We start from the raw sequence: 18010 nt of genomic DNA, 5'->3' as shown, positions 1-18010 counted from the left end.
TTACTATCAAAGTGACTATATGAAGAATATTAAACTTGTATACGTTCACATGAATCGGGTTCTCATAAAAAGAAAAGGTCTTACTAGTTGCAAATAAAAACATACCTTTGCACCACGTAAGTGGTTGATCTAAATTATATATATTTATACAATTGCAAATAACATTGTACCATAGATTGGTAAAAACGAATAGCCATCAAGCTAACATTAAGTGTCAGTGCGAATTTCCCTGCCATAAAAAAAATATATATATAAAAAAAGTTTGGCTCACACAAACAATGCTCTTTCCTCAATAAATAAATAGTTTTATCAAATTAGCAAATAAAACTCAGTCCTGCACAACTCACTTGACAAGTCCAGCAGCCAACAAACTAGGCGTCAGCGTGAATTTCCCTTCCATTAACAAAAGCCTTAGCTCCCGCAAAGTATGCCCTTTTCCCTTCCTTCCTTGCTCTCTCAATTATCGGCCACAGACGATTCAGAGCTTCTTTGTCAAATGGAAGCTACTCCTTGGTTGGGGTATTCGGGTATGAATCGCATTCACCCCCCTTGTTTACACCGCAAGCATATGAGTGAGTTTCAACAATGCCTCTTTTCTCCTTGGAAGTTTCAACATCCATTATCTCAGCAACAGTTTGGTCATGTCCTGATTACATGCTACTAGCTATGAAGACGTTAGCAGGCTAATTTAACTACACACGCGGACACTTTTCGATAGCTAGCTTGTTCGTTGGAAATAGTCAAAAATATATGTCAAATGTTTGATTAATTACAAAATTATTCATTGTATGGTTAGATATCATTTTTTGTGGAAAAAAAAACAACAAATTGTAACTGCAGTCTAAAACTATAAACTTTGTGAGAAACCCCCAAAATTGTTCCTCAGCTAGAAATGTTACACCCTCTCATGTCGCAATCTTTACCATATCACTGATTTCATGGAGCTCTCCTGCTCATCATTTACTTCACAAAATCCCGCAAACGTGAAAGGGCCAGAAATAAACATTGCGAGATTGTACATATGTGTGAGTCAGAGATTTGAAAGCAGACGCTTTCATCCAAAACGATGTACAGTAATCCGTACATACATTTTACGTTTGGTTGGCCCAGGGAAATTAGAGCTTCTCGAAGCAATTTTTGTATATCTTTCTTTGTAGTACTGTATGTAATTCAATCATTTCGAATTGATCACTTCCCACTGGGTACATACATCAATTCAATGTTTATTCCACGTTGGTTCAACGTAATTTAATTGGAATTACATTGATATTGTGTCACAGTGAATTTTATAATCTGCAGTCAATTTAATTATGTTTTCATTGTGCCATGATTCTGACATTTTACATATGATCCTCATAGGATTAGGCTACATAATTACAGTGGTGCAGTAAATGTAATCTCAATTCAATACGATGTGCATATACTGTACATATAGCCAATATAGCTATTAAACCCATGTTCAGTGACTGTAATCTGTGACGCAAGTGGCCTAATATGTTTGTGACGTTCCATGGAACCCACGGTATTGTTTAAAACTAGATTCTGATTGGCTAGCAGGTCATTCTACAGTGTAAATTATAAATGAAAACGTGCTTTTATAGCAGTGTTACAGATTCACAATATCGAGCGTGTCTCAACCCGTACCGCGCTTTTATCTACCTAAAGGTATCTTCACGCACGACTGGATAGGCCTTTTGGATACGCTTGTCCAAGGTAAGGATATGCGTCAAGCTATAGCCTACTTTTAATGTTTTAGTTCCGAACTTAAGTTACTCCAGTCAAGTGATTCATCATAAAAGTTTGTTGTTTTGACTGAGCAGTCCAATGGCCAATAATATACATAGATTATGCATTAGGCAATGCACAAATCAGTGTTTAGGTCAGAATATAAAGTTGCTACTTCCGTCAACTCAAGTTACTCAATTCAAGTGATTAATTGTAAAATTGAGTTGTTTTGACTGTCAAAACAAATAACTTTGATGGAATATTCAAAATTATAATGGCAATTATGAATCACAAATTCACAACATTACTTGCATTTCAATGATTCATCCAGGCCCAAGACATAAAGTTGCCTGAAAGCTGTGTAACAATCATTCCATTGCTGACCCATAGGATGGTAATCACGTACATGATTGGCTTAATCTAGAATCATGGATACCTTTCATGTGAGTAGACACACCATATTTTTTTTTACATATCTCAGAAGGAAGATACCTCAATATCTGGAAGCACTGTCTCATGTACAATTGTTAATGCTATCTCTGAAATGTCTAACAAAATGTTGACTTGATCGTTTCATCAAGACCCTCTCATCACAAGTTGGAACTAGTGGTCAACATTGGGACAATGCAGCCATAAATAACATGGACCAATATTTTAATGGAGGTAAGCACTACACTTCTGATGGGTTTAAAGATTGTATTACATTATCTAAAAGTGAGAAAGTAAACCCCAGCTGTTATTCTTTTCACAGGGAAGGACAATCCCCATTATTCCATGAATGTTTCATTGCTGAACAACCATAGATATGTTTCCTCTAATTTTGCTCCCGTTCCTCCAACAGTGAGCAAGACCTGCCAGCAGAGCTCACTGGAGCAGGGAGACATCCCGTCATCCTTTTGGCGCCTGACAAAGTACACTTTTTTTACTCTAAATAACACTATAGTAACATCTTCTGTACAAAGTTACATTCCTAATAAGATTGGTGTTAAGTGAGAAAGAATCCTAAAGATGGTCCAATGGGCATGGTCTGAAGCCTCTCGTCATCTCAGTATGTTGAACCACCTGATTTCTTGCAGGCTTGAGATTCAGATCCTGCTGAACGATGTTAAGCATTCGATTAACCACATGCAGGGGACGCTGAACACCATGCAGGGGCAGTGTATTGAGTTGCAGACTGCCTTGTCTAAGGTAGTGTCAGATGAGTCTCAGATACAGAAGAATAAGTCTGTGATGGTATGGTGATAATGATTGAGATGGTGATTATAATAATGATGACTAGCGGTACCCCACCCTACGGGCAGTAAATCATTGGATCTGATTAATTCAATTCAATGCAATTCAATCTTTGAGGACTGAAACCATAGAAATACAATTTATTTACACTAATAATAAGCTATTGTCAACTTCCCGTCTATACTTATCTTGCTCATTGCTCACTGTCAATTGCTCACTGTTACCCTATGTGTGCAACTATTATTGATTTCTCACAGAAAAATAATTTGGTTTCAAATGTACCTGGGGCCATGTAAATAATTGTTAGGCTACTCATTTTGAATCCACCGGTGGCAACTTGTGTGACCATAAAAGTCTGTGTGCGATTGGGCACAGTAAAATTATTTGGTTACTGACCGGCCCAACATTATAGAAGGCCCTTCAAGTCGGAACTAGGAAATTCTGACATTTCTGACTCGCTAACTCGTTATGGAATGATGATTTCAAGTTTCCCACTTGTGAAGTATCAGAATCAACCAGTAGGAAGCTTTACACTGATAACTTACATTCATTTTAACTCTGAGGTTCCAAGTTTCCGATAGCATGTTAATGCGTCAATAATTGCCATGGTAATTTTGAATGTCCAGTCAGTGAGCATTATGGGTAATTATCCTACATACTTACATCAAATACTTTATGATAGCATCATCTCCTGTGGTAACAGTGCCATTCCAAACACAATAAATGTGAAATATAACAAAGATACAAAATATTGCTAAAGTGAAGAAAATCAGCTCAAAAATGTAGGAGGAAATGCCCCTGCAGCAGGGAGGCTTACGGTATTATAATATATTGTAGATAACATTAATATAATTTGTGTATTTACAGTATCGTACACATACAAATGAAAGTATATGCTAGGGATTGATCTACACTGAGTGAACAAATCATTAAGAACAGCTTCCTATTGAGTTGCCATCCCCCTTGGTGGTGGACCATTGTTGATACTCAGGGGAAACTGTTGAGCGGGAAAAACCCAACAGCATGGCAGTTCTTGACACAAACCGGTGCGCCTGGCACCTACTACCATACTCTGTTCAAAGGGACTTAAATCTTTGGTCTTGCCCATTCACCCTCTGAATGACACACATACACAATCCATGTCTCAATTGTCTAAAAATCAATCTTTAACCTGCCTCCTCCCCTTCATCTACACTGAGAAGAAGATTTAACAATTAACATCAATAAGGGATTATAGCTTTCACCTGATTAGTCTATGTCACGGAAAGAGAAGGTGTTCTTAATGTTTAATACACTCAGTGTATGTATCAATGATGTTATAGATTCCAAGTGGTTGATTTTTTAGGGAATTACTATATTCTCTATATTATACCTGCAGATCATCACAGCAGCCGAAGTTGCTGTGCAGAGGGAGGAGATCCCCCGAGCATCAGGCCTCAACCCGTCACAGAGGGAGGGTATCCTCCAAACAGTCAGTGTCCCTGCACAGACGGAGGGGATCCTCCAAACAGCCAGTGTCCCTGCACAGAGGGAGGGGATCCTCCAAACAGCCAGTGTCCCTGTACAGAGGGAGGGGATTCTCTCAGCACCTAGCATCACTGCGCAGAGGGAGGAGATCTTCCGAGCATCAGGCCTCATCCCGTCACAGAGGGAGGGGATTCTTCCAGAATCTTCTATCACTGCGCAGAAGAAGAAGATCCTCAGAGCATCAGGCCTCATCCTTGCACAAAAGGAGTTGATCCTCCTGATGGCCAGTGTCACTGCGCAGAGGAAGGGAATCGTCCCAATGGCCAGCGTCCCTGCGCACAGGGAGGGGATTGTCCCAAAGGCAAGTGTCTCTGCTGAGAGGAATGGGATCCTCCAAACAGCCAGTGTACCTGCACAGAGGGAGGGGGTTCTCCCAGCAGCTAGCATCACTGTGCAGAGGGAGGAGATCCTCCGAGCATCAGGTCTCATCCCGTCACAGAGGGAGGGTATCCTCCCAACAGCCAGTGTCCCTGCACAGACGGAGGGTATCCTCCCAACAGCCAGTGTCCCTGCACAGAGGGAGGGGATCCTCCAAACAGCCAGTGTTCCTGTACAGAGGGAGGGGATTCTCTCAGCAGCTAGCATCACTGCACAGAGGGAGGAGATCCTCCGAGCATCAGGCCTCATCCCGTCACAGAGGGAGGGTATCCTTCAAACAACCAGTGTCCCTGCACAGAGGGAGGGGGTTCTCCCAGCAGCTATAATCATTGCGCAGAGGGAGGAGATGTTCCGAGCATCAGGCCTCATCCCGTCACAGAGGGAAGGGATTCTTCCAGGATCTTCTATCACTGCGCAGAAGAAGAAGATCCTCAGAGCATCAGGCCTCATCCCTGCACAAAAGGAGTTGATCCTCCTGATGGCCAGTGTCACTGCGCAGAGGAAGAGAATCGTCCCAATGGCCACCGTCCCTGCGCACAATGAGGGGATTGTCCCAAAGGCTAGTGTCTCTGCTGAGAGGAATGGGATCCTCCAAACAGCCAGTGTACCTGCACAGAGGGAGGGGGTTCTCCCAGCAGCTAGCATCACTGTGCAGAGGGAGGAGATCCTCCGAGCATCAGGCCTCATCCCTGCACAGAGGGAGAGGATCCTCCAAACATCAAGTGTCCCTGCACAGAGGGAGGGGATCCTCCAAACAGCCAGTGTCCCTGTACAGAGGGAGGGGATTCTCCGAGCATCAGGCGTCATCCCTGCACAGAGGGAGTTGATCCTCCTGAAGGCCAGCGTCCCTGCGCACAGGGAGTGGATTGTCCCAAAGGCTAGTGTCCCTGCAGAGAGGGAGGAGATCTTCCTCACAACCAGTGTCCCTGTGAAGAATGGACACAATCATCCACAACCACCTCCCATCATCCCCATGGTAGCACCACTGTGGAAATGGGATGGTGGAGTGTGTACTCCACCTGTGGATTTCTATTCCAAGAGAAGAGGTCACTTAAACTTACCTAATTAGTAAAGAAATTACCATTGTGATAGTGTGAGAATTAGCTGTTATAAGTTAAATGTATGGCTCATGTGAGTGTATATCTGTAATACTTTCATTTATTTTCTACATAAAACAGGTTGAGCTCCATTTTACTTTGACATTTTAGTCATTTAGCAGACGCTCTTATCCAGAGCGACTTACAGTAGTGAGTGTATACATTTTCATACTCCAGTGAATCTCTCCAGGATTTCGCATGGATTTTTTTGATATTTGCGGATAAATATGCTAGATTTTGCAGCAACAATTATGACATTTTGCATAGCAATATGCAATTGTTTTGTCCAATTTGTTGCAAAAATGCGCTGACAAGGGAAAAAACTGTGTTGACGTGTGGCTTGATTGAATCATATTATGCAGTAAATGTGCGGTGATTGGTTGAAACTGCGAGCCCTCTTTTTGTACTGTGGTAATGGTTCAGTTCTATGCGATAATATTGTGATGATGTGACTATTTTATGCAGAACTAGTTTGGTGATTGGTCAAATTTGTAAGCCCTCTCATAATATGCGCTGAATTGTTGATTTTGCAACCAAAACAATGCGATCGCAGAGTCCTGGAGTAACCTCCCAGTAATCCCTGTGACTGCGTGTAGGTTAAGATTGGGTTGTAACAGAGTATCAGAGCCAGACGTTTCTACCTGTCAGCTAGTAATTGTTCTGTATGGTGACATGAGCAGAGTGGCCTGACTTCTCCCACTTATTACAGATGTCCGACTTAGATATGTTGAGCATCCTGCAATGATGTCCATCACCAAGCCGGAACACTCCGAGGCCAACCCTCAGTGCCAGACTGGCAGCCGGCCGGTGGCTGAGCCCGAGACCCCTGCTGTTCACAATAACAGTGGAGGCTGGCTCAGCTGGGTCTTTGGGAGTGGAAGAGTTAATAAGAAGGAGGTTCATCTACCTGAGGACAAAGACAGATCTGTAAGGAACTGGTTATTAACACTATATTCTATGTAGAGACAATTGAGTGGATTAAAACAAAACTATTGTGGCTTAATTCACATTGCTAATATCTTCTTCCTCAGATTGTCTGGGATCCAACTCTGCACAGAGGGGTTAACAAAACTGAGCCCAAGGCTGAGGTACACACTTAAATTCAATTCAATTAAAAACAGTGAACAACCATTGTATTTCAACTGTGATAATATTACTAACAATTTGGAAAATGTGTTGATGTGTTTTACAGAACAAGTGTCTACCACCACCTCCACCGATGGGGACATATGGATATCAGGGGAACACTGGCAGTGTCCCCAAAGGAGTGAATCCTTACTCTATGAAAGCAGGTGAATATTGCCTTAGAATACATGTGGTTTAACCAAGACTGTGTCAGCCGATCATAGATGTCCCTGGTGGTCTCCTGCTAACAGCTTTCCCACTACCAGCAGGTCTATGGGGCAGCAGATACCCTACAATGCATTACAATGCTGGGACCAACTCAAAGCCTCCAAGCCATGGGCCTGGACTGCTTCCTAGACAGCTCTCTGGCTTACTCCCTCCTTCACACGTTGACCTCATGGCACCAATGGTTGTGCCACCTGACACTCTACCCTACTGAGTTATGACTGGAAAATCCTTCCAAATTGTATCCATTCATCATTAACTGAGATTTTTCTTTAACATAGCAAGTGGCTGAAATAGCAAGGATGTTAACTATTTCTTATTTTTGTCCAACAGGCCATTTGCCCAGAGTGGATTTGCCATACATAGATTTTTTCAGCATAAAAAAGTATTAAAAGATTATCTTTTAATTAAATCTCTCCTTTGTGTCATCATGTTCACATTAATTTGATGTGTTCTATCATCCTTTACAATGCTTATTGCTTCTGCATTGCTTTACAGACAAATATATATTATACACATATATTTTATTTTAGACATTACAAAAACATATTTTTTTGGATTTCCTACATTTACTTACTGTACAGACAAGTATATTTTATACATATATATTTTTTTTAACTACATTTTTTTATATATTCCATAGACAGAAAGAAATATATTTAGATGCATTTTGAATTCCTAAATGTCAATATTTTATTTTCTGTGTCACGTGTTTATGCCCATTTATGTACCTCCTGTGTATGTTACCCTTCCAATGAGCTTATCATATAAACTACAGCGCAAAAAGTATGGTTTACTTCACTTTTAATCATGTTAGCACAGGTAACAGCCGTTTACAGTCTTTCTTTAGTTTTTCATTCTTACGTCGGTAAAATGCATCCAATTATAATTCAGTATGTTTACACATATGGATATTACAGTATCCAAACTGATATGCCATTTTTAGTTTTTTTTTTTAAACAGCGGGACACCACCCTCACCTTCGACCAGCTGTTGGACCTGTCCATTCGGCTGGATAACCTGCTGGCTACCCAAAGACGTCCAGACCTCTGCGACCATCTGGTCAGTGCCGGGTTTGTTCCTCTGGGGGTCGAGGCAGCAGGCAGGGCACTCTGGCGTCACCCCAGGTGAGCCGGCACCATTCTCACCCAGAGCCCTCTGTTGCACACATGTTTTTGTATGTTACTTTTCCTGAGTTTTCCCCGCATTCCCAGCATAAAGCGCTCGTCGATTCAGGCGCGGCTGGGAATTTTATAGACAGATAATTTGCCCATAGTTTAGGGATCCCCATTGTTCCAGTGGCTATGCCCTTCCCAGTTCACGCCTTAGTCGACCATTATGGTCAGGGTTGATTAGGGAGGCCACCGTTTCCGCTCAGTCTCTTCCTCATTGACTCTCTTGCGTTTCCCGTGGTACTAGATCTACCCTGGTTAGCCTGTCATGACCCCACTGTTTCATGGCAACGGAGGGCTCTCACGGGGTCGCGAGAGTACTCGGGGAGGTGTCTAGGGGTTTCCGTTGGTGCTACTACAGTGGAAACTCCAGACCAGGTCTCCACCGTGCGCATTCCCCCCGAATATTCCGATTTGGCTCTCGCCTTCTCCAAAAAGAAGGCGACTCAATTACCACCCCATCGTCGTAGGGATTGTGCGATAAATCTCCTAGTAGACGCTGCACTTCCCAGGAGTCACGTGTATCCTCTGTCACAGGCGGAGACGGCGGCTATGGAAACATTTGTCTCCGAATATCTGCATCAGGGGTACATTCGGTCCTCCACTTGACCCGCCTCCTCAAGTTTATTTTTTGTGAAGAAGAAGGAGGGAGGTCTGCGCCCGTTTATTGCCTATCGAGCCCTAAACCAGATCACTGTGAAGTACAGTTACCCACTACCTCTCATAGCCACAGCGATTGAGTCAATGCACGGGGCGCGCTTCTTCACCAAACTAGATCTCAGGAGCGCTTACAACAAAAAACACGGCGATCCTGGTCGTTGTGGATCGGTTCTCTAAGTCCTGCCGTCTTATCCCGTTGCCCGGTCTCCCTACGGCCCTACCGACTGCGGAAACTCTGTTCACCCACGTCTTCCGGCACTACGGGGTGCCCGAGGACATCGTTTCTGATCGGGGTCCCCAGTTCACATCCCGAGTGTGGAAGGCGTTTATGGAACGTCTGGGGGTCTCGGTCAGCCTGACCTCGGGGTATCACCCGGAGAGTAATGGGCAGGTGGAGAGAGTGAACCAGGAGGTGGGTAGGTTTCTGCGGTCGTTTTGCCAGGACCGGCCAGGGGAGTGGGCGAGATACGTCCCCTGGGCTGAAATGGCCCAGAACTCATTCCGCCACTCCTCCACCAACATGTCACCGTTTCACTGCATGTTGGGCTACCAGCCGGTCCTGGCACCGTGGCATCAGAGCTAGACCGAGGCTCCAGCGGTGGAGGAGTGGGTGCAGCGCTCTAAGGAGACCTGGAGGGCCGTCAATCCATTGTAAATCCATTTTACAATGATTGTACTTGAACTCAACATGATTGAGTTGCATAGAAAAGTAGCAGATTCAACATCCTTTTGACAATCTGGAGATATGCCAACACAATCAGTGCTTGTTTACAGTTTGGTGATTTACAAAAACAAAAGTGTTTGGGGTTTCTTGTGCTGTGTGACACATTCTTCACCATATTTACCTTTCACTGCATTTCTCCTCCTCCCTCTGTGTTTGGTGTTTTTGTATCAGTTAGTTTAGTCTGACTGTTGCACCGACATAAATTTGTGCTGTCATCCTCATCTCCTATTTCATTACATATGGGTGACGGCCCAACGGATTGGTCAACTCAACCTATTCCTCAATCTGATTAACAAAACTGAGGCTAAACTGAGGCTGAGGCTGATTAACAAAACCTCCATTCTTGTCCCACATATTCCTAAGATTTCTGACACTATGTTTAGTGACAATTGGTTTTCCAATTGGCCATTGCAAGGTTTTGTCAACTTCCTCACAAAATTGGAAATCACATTTTTCATTATGCTGCATAATGGAATGTATTGCCATTGAAATATGATGACAATCCCAAAATGCATTTTTGTTCCCCCCCCACACACACACAACATTTGAGTCTTAACTTTCTGATCGTTCACAACATCCATGCCACCCCCATACAATTTATGCTTCAGATTTGGTGGTTCAAGAGCCTTATTTTAATTTACCATCTGTTGTGTCAAATTATTCTTATCTATGCATTTATCAGTACGGTCAACTCCACAGTTAACGCTTATCACCCCAGACAACAGCGTCACTATCAGTACAGTCAACTCCTACTTTAGCACTAGGTCCACCCTTTACCAGTTCTTCCACCAACACCAGATCTCTGCAACAAACTCCCTTCCCTAAGTTATTATATTTTATTCCAGTATATTGTTGTTAAATCATTATTATATAGGTTAGATCTATGGATAGTATAGCCTATAATTGTCTGTGAAACAGGTAGGCCTACCTCTTATTTCTTAAATAGGCTCGAACACAAAGCCCTCTTGTTATAAAGTCAAATTAAAATGAAGACCCTAGTGAGTAATCCCAACCCCACTTTATTTCAGCATCCAGAATAGTTGTTTCTATTTAAGCCAATATGTAATTTATAGGCCTATAGTGCAGGGCTAGGCAACCATGGGCCTGGAGTGCCGCAGACCCTTCATGTTTTTGATTTACCAACCTGGAACAGCGGGTGTGTTGAATTTAGGCAATCACTGAACTGATCAATTAGCTCAGTTGGTCAGGTGTGGTGCCTAGTTGGAACAAAATCCTGTAGTACCTGCTGCGCTCCAGGAACAGAGTTGCCTATCCCAGCTATAGCGCCCCAAAGTGGCGGTGTCATAATACCCGAACAGGGAAATGGTTCCAATCGTTTTTCCACCATTCATTTTTCCCCTTAAGGAATTTTAGAAACACTTAAGGGCTGTGTTTTGTATAGGCTTACCCTGGCATGACGTTTTGATAACCATTTAAATCACTCTTGGACAAGGTGACTTTCAAAAATCTATTCGGGTCTATTTACTCTCAGATTCTAAAATGCTAATTAGCGTCAAAGTAGACATGCAAGACTACAAATCCCTGCAAGCTCCTGCACGTCATCTCTAGCTGACCTTTGCAAACAGGTATATTGTGTCAATTTAAAACTTGCACAAAACAGTTCACAGAATTGTCAATTTAAAGAAATGTATTCATTACTACATTTTGCTAACATTAGATATAGTTAATCAAGAGATTCTTTCCTTTGTCTCGATTCGGCAGTCTCATCCAGATCATTCATGGCATTTTTAGTTCTTTATGATAGCCACATTAGCAGCTAATTAGCATTTAATTTTTAGGGGTTTAAGTCAGCTTGTCCTGGACCTAGAGAGATTTACACGGTTATCAAAACGTCACTCAAAAGTAAGCCTACACGAAACACAGACCTTATTTTAAGTGTTTCTATAATCCAGTAAGGGAAAAACGATTGGAACAATTTATTTTATGGGTATGACTCATATTGTGGTACTCTATAGTGTATTGTACTGTGGGCTATGGACTGGGTGGAGTAGAAAGTGTTGCCATAGACCTCAGTCCCCCATAAAATAACACCATATATAGATTCTACAGACCATATTGAGTAATCCCAACACCACTTTTACTTTGCCACCTAGAATAGTTTTCTCCCTATAAACCAATATGTATTTCATATACAATGTATTGCATTGGAGGCATTTATTTGACCTTGGAACATGTGTTGAACCCCAAACTGAATGCAAATATTACTTAAATATGAAGAACTGTGAGTCATGGATGATCTGGAGTCAGAACTGAGGGTGCCTGGAGAAGAACAGGGCGAAAATGAGTCTTCAGATGACGATGAATCAATCAACAGAAAACGAATCAAGAAGCCAAACCTTCCCCTGGAGCCTCCTTTATTTAAAGGTCATTTATAAAATGGAGTGTGTAGAAGAATATGTGAACCCTTGAGTAAGCTAAACCAGCTAGTTAGCTAGTTCAAGCTGCTGTTTACTGACAAGTACTACATACACTATATATACACAGAAGTATGTTGACACCCCTTCAAATTAGTAGATTCGGCTATTTCAGCCACACCTGTTGATGACAAGTGTATAAAATCGAGTACACAGCCATGCAATCTCCATAGACAACCATTGGCAGTAGAATGGCCTTACTGAAGAGCTCAGTGACTTTCAACGTGGCACCACCATAGGATGCCACCTTTCCAACAAGTCAGTTAGTCAAGTTTCTGCCCTGCTAGAGCTGCCAACTGTAAGTGCTGTTATTGTGAAGTGGAAACATATTGGAGCAACAACGGCTCAACTGTGAAGTGGTAGCCCACAAGCTCACAGACAACTGCCGAGTGCTGAAGCGCATAGCTCGTAGAAATCATCCTCAGTTGCAACAATCACTACCGAGTTCCAAACGGCCTCTGAAAGCAACTTCAGCACAAGAACTGTTCGTCGGAAGCTTCAGGTGCAGGTGTCCACATACCTTTGGTCATGTAGTGTATGTTAATGCCCGATTTGTTGTTTTCATCTATACATACGATGCTCTTATTTACCAGTAGCAATGTCTGTTGTTTCATTAGAGACACCCCGTGAGACTGTCTTTCATAAGACCACAAGGAACTGGACTCCTGATCCATCCCTGTAGTACAATTGATAACTATTGCTATAAATGCTAAAAATCCAATCTTACTGAAACTTATATCACTTTTGGCCTATCCCTCTGTACTGGTATGTCTCTACTACTTTCACCACTCCTCCCCCTAACCCATCTTCCTCTCCTTTCTTCACTGCCTCAGCATATGACAATGTCTGCACTACCCTGGAAACCTCAACCTACCTCTCCTGCATGGGACAATTCTGATCCCCAGCTCCATGGGCACCCGCACAATTAACACATTCCACTACCCAATACTCCACATTCCTTCGTCTCATGCCCTTCTGCACGTCCCACTCAGGTAACATACACATAAAGATTTATAATATTGTATATGGACATCTCTCAACTTTTTTTTCTCCCTACCTCTCTCTCGCTCTTCCTCTGTGTCTGTAAATATCTCCCTCTCTGTGTCTGTCTGGTTGGTCTCTGGGGAGGAGGCTTTCAAGTTTGTACGTCTGGACGGCTCTATAAGAAAGAAGAGAAAGGTACCCCAGAATGACCCACCCGTCAGCCTGTTGAACAAGCAGCTTTCATTAAAAACTGGAGGGAAGCTTGGCCTTACGCAACTTTGTGGCAACTTTGTGGCAACTTACGCACTACCCTCTGTAGTGCCTTGCGGTCGGAGGACGAGCTGTTGCCTTACAAGGCAGTGATGCAACCAGTCAGGATGCTCTCGATGGTGCAGCTGTCAAAACTTTTCAGGATCTGAGGACCCATGCCAAATCTTTTCAGTCTCCTGAAGGGGAATAGGTTTTGTCGTGCCTATCTTGGTGTGCTTGGACCATGTTAGTTTGTTGGTGATGTGGACACCAAGGAGCTTGAAGCTCTCAACCTGCACCACTACAGCCCTGTCGATGAGAATGGGGGTGTATTCGGTCCTCCTTTTCCTGTAGTCCACATTCATCTCCTTTGTCTTGAGTATTCATCTAATTAAGTGTGTATGTGAACATGTTCCGGCTCGCCAGCCAATTATCATATTGATGAAAATCCAGTGTCTGTGTTATGACTAACGTATGATGTTACACTCATTCTGTTTTTTTATGATTTCTAATTCTTAACCTTCTATAATATGCATTTAATTCTGTAACACAAACGTGTCAGTGAATCACAGGAAGATTTTGTCAGAGTTGTCAGATGTTCCAAGGCTGTGACAATTGGCTCAAATCTATTCATGTCTTCAGCAAATTCTTGAACATTTCAATATTTTCCATCTTCTTTTGCTCCTTTAGTGCACACAATCTCAGGAGGAGTTCAAGTTGGAAGATCTGAAGAAACTGGAAATCAGTATGTATACTAGGAAGAATATGATTTCGTCAACATCTGAATGCTTTATTCATCAGTAGTTGAATGTTTTGGCAATGTTATGTGTTAATTGTGCTTTTCTCTCAACAGTTATCAAGAGTGTTTTGACGTATAACAAAGATTTTGCTTTTGATGTGCAGCCAGTGCCCTTGAGGTAAATGAAGATTGATGAACCATCACAATGCAGGCCACTTATTGTCGTACCCAATGTAAATACAGAGTTTTTTGTTTAAGTACACAATAATCAGAACAAATCAGAGCAAATTATGGAGTAAAGCAAACGGTATTACTAAAAATTCAACAATGGCTTCCCCATCTGAATGACCTAATCTCCTAACATCATGCTGAGCCTGTAAATATTCATAACAAGTAATCTAATGAATGAAATCTTACATGCAGGAGAATCCTTGCCCCAGGGGAGGAGGAGAACTTGGAGGTGGAAGAAGAGGAGGATGCTGCTACAGGAGCAGGCTCCCCAGAGTCCTTTCCCAACAGAGTACCAGGTAAGTACTCACAAAGTACTTGCAAAGTACTCAACAAATACTGTGTTTTATTTGTAATCTATGGTGTATATAGAGCATTCATAATCATTGGTCTTTATTCTGAATCTGTTGACTGTGTAATTTTGCCATGGTTATCTTTTTTGGCTTTGTGGCCCTGTTTTGAGTGCCTTTGTGATTGCTGTCTCCTCTGTTCCCTGTCTCTCTGCATGGCTTCGTCGCTCTGTCCTCACTGCCTGCTCCATTCACAGTTTTGCAAGGTATGGTTTGGTTGAGAAGTAAGGGGCTAGCATGGGTCTGAATGGGTCTATGTCTTTTTATAGTTTTGTCGTAGCATGAATATGATTGCCTACTAATGGACAGTATGTTATTATCAAAAACCCTATCCTACTACTACTAGATAGCTTTAGTTGTTGAATCTACTTTACAATGTATTTTTTTTATAAGCGTTCACCAAAACGGGTATGTCATCTTAGCCTAGGGGAATAACCTATGTGTAAATGTAACAATCTGCTGCTGTATTTTTTTGTGTGATCGTTTTGTGTAGTTTCTTAATCTTTGTACATAAACTGTATGTGTAAACATGTATACGCAGGGCCCAGCTGTAAAAGAGACCTTGGTCTCAGTCTGTGTTCATTGTTGAAATCAAGGTATAATAATATAGGGAGTAGGGTTCCATTTGGGACGGTACCATTATCTTGATTTCAGCTGCATTAGTTCTGGGAACGTGGGAATGTTTTCTGCAATTATTGTATCTTTAGAAAGTTACAGCTTTCATGTCTCCAACAGGTACATTGTTGCCACGGTTACCCTCAGAGCCCAGGATGTCGCTCCTCACAATAAAGATTGACAAGATTGGGCTGAAAGATGCTGGGAAATGCATTGATCCCTACATGACAGTTAGTGTGAAAGGTACTAAATGTAGGCTACATTGTTTACATTGCTGAGATGAGTTGCTTACCTTCACATCTGAAATGGTAAGGTCTGAAACAGTGATAATCTAGAAAAATGTTTAAATAATTATCTCTGTTGAGTTGACACTTGACAGTACATTTTTATAAATATAATTTATTCCTGCAGAACAGCCCAAGTGAATCTGAACATTTTGTTTCCCAACAGATTTGAGTGGCATTGATTTGAACCCAGTGCAAGACACACCTGTGGCAACCCGAAAGGAGGACACATACATTCACTTCAGCGTAGACATTGAGATCCAGAGACATAGCGAGAGACTACCAAAAGGTAGTCAAACGTTCTATTTCTACTGAATTAGTAGTGGGGCCTCTATTTAGCCAGTATCATGAAATATTAAGCTAATACAGTGTCAGTTTATGTTCAAATCCTTGCAGAGGGATTGGGCAGACAATCGTTAATCCTGAATTTTGTTCATGTTCCGGGGGCAGCTATTTTCTTTGAGTTCAAGCACTATAAACCCAAGAAGGTGTTTACCAGTACAAAATGTTTTGCCTTCATGGAAATGGATGAGATCAAACCTGGTCCCATTCTGATCGAGTTGTGACACATTTTGTGTTTTCCAGATTAACTTTCTTTAAATGTACTCACTATTTTATTTTAAGATGAAAATAAATTACATTTGATAACTATTTATTTTGAGAATCTCAGATTTTAGCTATTTTTCTGGGGGGTGGGGGGGGGGTTCTGGTTCAGTCTGCCCTTTGAATATACCGTTTGAATGAATCACTTATTTATGCTATCGGATGTCAGGTACAAGAAGCCTACTGACTTCAAGAGGAAGACGCTCCAGCTCCTGACCAAGAAGCCACTCTATCTCCACCTCCACCAGACGTTGCACAAAGATTAATAACCGAGGTCACAGAGTAGAGCACATCAAGAAAGCAGAAGCGCCACAGAATTCCACTGTAGTCATCAGACATCCAGCAAAGTTTGGTGTACCGCCTCCCTATCCGCCTCCACTCACATCAGCAATACTAAACCCAGCAGGCCCAAATGCCACAACCTCAACTCTGTGATAGGACGGCCCTGGATGACACATATTAACTACAGCGGTGACAACACACTACTGTATAATGCTGCTTCGTAACCAAGTGGGAGGTGGGAATTTACCAGTTGTGAAGTCGTAAATACCAGTTGGATGCATTCACGTGCTTTGAACTTGTTGAGAAAAGATCATTTGGCTAATGGCCAACAAGCTGCCTAAACCATAAACTTAAAGCTACAAAATGCAGTATTTGACCCCTCTGGTGCCAATTAGCGATCACTTTTTTTCTCCTCTCTGCATGACGCTCAATGGAAAAGAAGAGTTGAGTTAGCAATTGGTACTGTATGTCAAACAACCAGCCTCGTCTTTAGTCTTCCTCTGCCTTTCCCTTTGGGGATGAAAGAGGATCAACATGGTCATAGGTGCTCAAGCGGTCTATTGATGATGTCATATCCTGGTGCCAATTTCAAAATATCTCATTGTGCCCATTTGACACTGCCACAGTGAAAATATATAACTGCCCTGTTCATTTACTTACATCCTTATCACTGATCTGGCGTTATTTAATAGGTAAAAGTAATATATTGGGATATTTGCTTTAATCTATCACATTAGATGTGTGATTACTTCAAGGATGGGAGGAAGGATGCATTTTTTTAGCATTCAAAAAGGATTCTGAGATGCTATGATGTCATCCTGTTATAAAGGGAGTTGAAAAGGATGCTGCATGTAACTGAAGTTGACTTTTACCTTTGTTTTGAATGCTGTTCCCATCAAGGCCACACTGGCTAACCACTATTAAAACATTGTCTCCTTTTTATAATTTTTTTTTTGTAATGGCACTAACTGAATACACTTATGGTGCTTTCAAGACAACTGGGAACTCTGAAAAAAATGTGGTATGCATGTACAAAGAGAGCAAATTCAAGTGTTGGGTGTCGACAGAAAATCCACTTAGTCATCATGATTAACCTTCAGTAACTCCATTTATGGTGTCACATACTGTAGAAATGTACAATGTCAATTCAGACCTGGAACAATGTGAAAAACGTGATGACAAACCCTGTTCCTTCTACCTGCACTGTTACTGTAGACTAGAGCAGGGTTTCGCAAACTCGGTCGTGACCCCCCCCCCTCCTGGTGCACATTTTGGTTTTTGCCCTCGCACAACACAGCTGATTCAAATAATCTAAACTTGATGAGTTGATTAATAGAATCAACTGTAGTGCTAGGGCAAAAGGACTGAGTTTGGG

The 18010-nt window shown here is 42.1% G+C and overlaps 2 protein-coding genes across 5 annotated transcripts; both read left to right on the top strand.

Moving 5' to 3' along the window:
• The first annotated feature begins 1029 nt into the window (after nt 1–1029).
• Nucleotides 1030–9772, top strand: LOC139554379 (microtubule-actin cross-linking factor 1, isoforms 6/7-like). Of its 4 annotated transcripts, XM_071367127.1 has the most exons (6): nt 2702–2913; nt 4337–5909; nt 6670–6887; nt 6992–7048; nt 7153–7252; nt 7352–9772. In XM_071367127.1, the coding sequence occupies exons 1-6, from the start codon at nt 2734–2736 to the stop codon at nt 7522–7524; spliced, it is 2301 nt and encodes a 766-aa protein (XP_071223228.1). In that variant the 5' UTR covers nt 2702–2733; the 3' UTR covers nt 7525–9772. The 4 variants fall into 4 exon arrangements, 1 of the variants encoding a protein (XP_071223228.1); XR_011670828.1 differs by lacking the exons at nt 2702–2913; nt 6670–6887; nt 6992–7048; nt 7153–7252; nt 7352–9772 and adding exons at nt 1030–1713; nt 2116–2168; nt 2307–2388; nt 2567–2636 and having other exon boundaries at nt 4337–4444; XR_011670826.1 differs by lacking the exons at nt 2702–2913; nt 6670–6887; nt 6992–7048; nt 7153–7252; nt 7352–9772 and adding exons at nt 1030–1713; nt 2057–2168; nt 2307–2388; nt 2567–2636 and having other exon boundaries at nt 4337–4444.
• Nucleotides 9773–13269: 3497 nt separating this feature from the next.
• On the top strand, nt 13270–17577 carry LOC139555377 (axin interactor, dorsalization-associated protein-like; the record flags this gene model as incomplete). Its single annotated transcript, XM_071369132.1, has 8 exons — nt 13270–13293; nt 14225–14279; nt 14388–14451; nt 14697–14800; nt 15587–15709; nt 15917–16039; nt 16201–16312; nt 16523–17577. Coding segments are annotated over 8 exons (702 nt in total), but the record flags the coding sequence as incomplete, so codon positions are not given.
• Between the last annotated feature and the right edge of the window lie 433 nt (nt 17578–18010).

This window comes from Salvelinus alpinus, chromosome 26, assembly GCF_045679555.1.
Source record: "Salvelinus alpinus chromosome 26, SLU_Salpinus.1, whole genome shotgun sequence".
Classification (NCBI taxonomy): domain Eukaryota; kingdom Metazoa; phylum Chordata; class Actinopteri; order Salmoniformes; family Salmonidae; genus Salvelinus; species Salvelinus alpinus.
Note: the sequence above shows the minus strand (reverse complement) of the source record. Positions and strands in the feature narration are given on the sequence as shown.

What these genes read in the sequence shown, in the direction of transcription:
- LOC139554379 (XM_071367127.1), top strand. Translation starts at nt 2,734, where the DNA reads ATGGTCCAATGGGCATGGTCTGAAGCCTCTCGTCATCTCAGTATGTTG. An exon ending in AAACTGAGCCCAAGGCTGAG is followed by an intron (nt 7,049 to 7,152) that starts GTACACACTTAA and finishes TGTGTTTTACAG; the next exon opens with AACAAGTGTCTACCACCACC. An exon ending in TCCTTACTCTATGAAAGCAG is followed by an intron (nt 7,253 to 7,351) that starts GTGAATATTGCC and finishes TCCCACTACCAG; the next exon opens with CAGGTCTATGGGGCAGCAGA.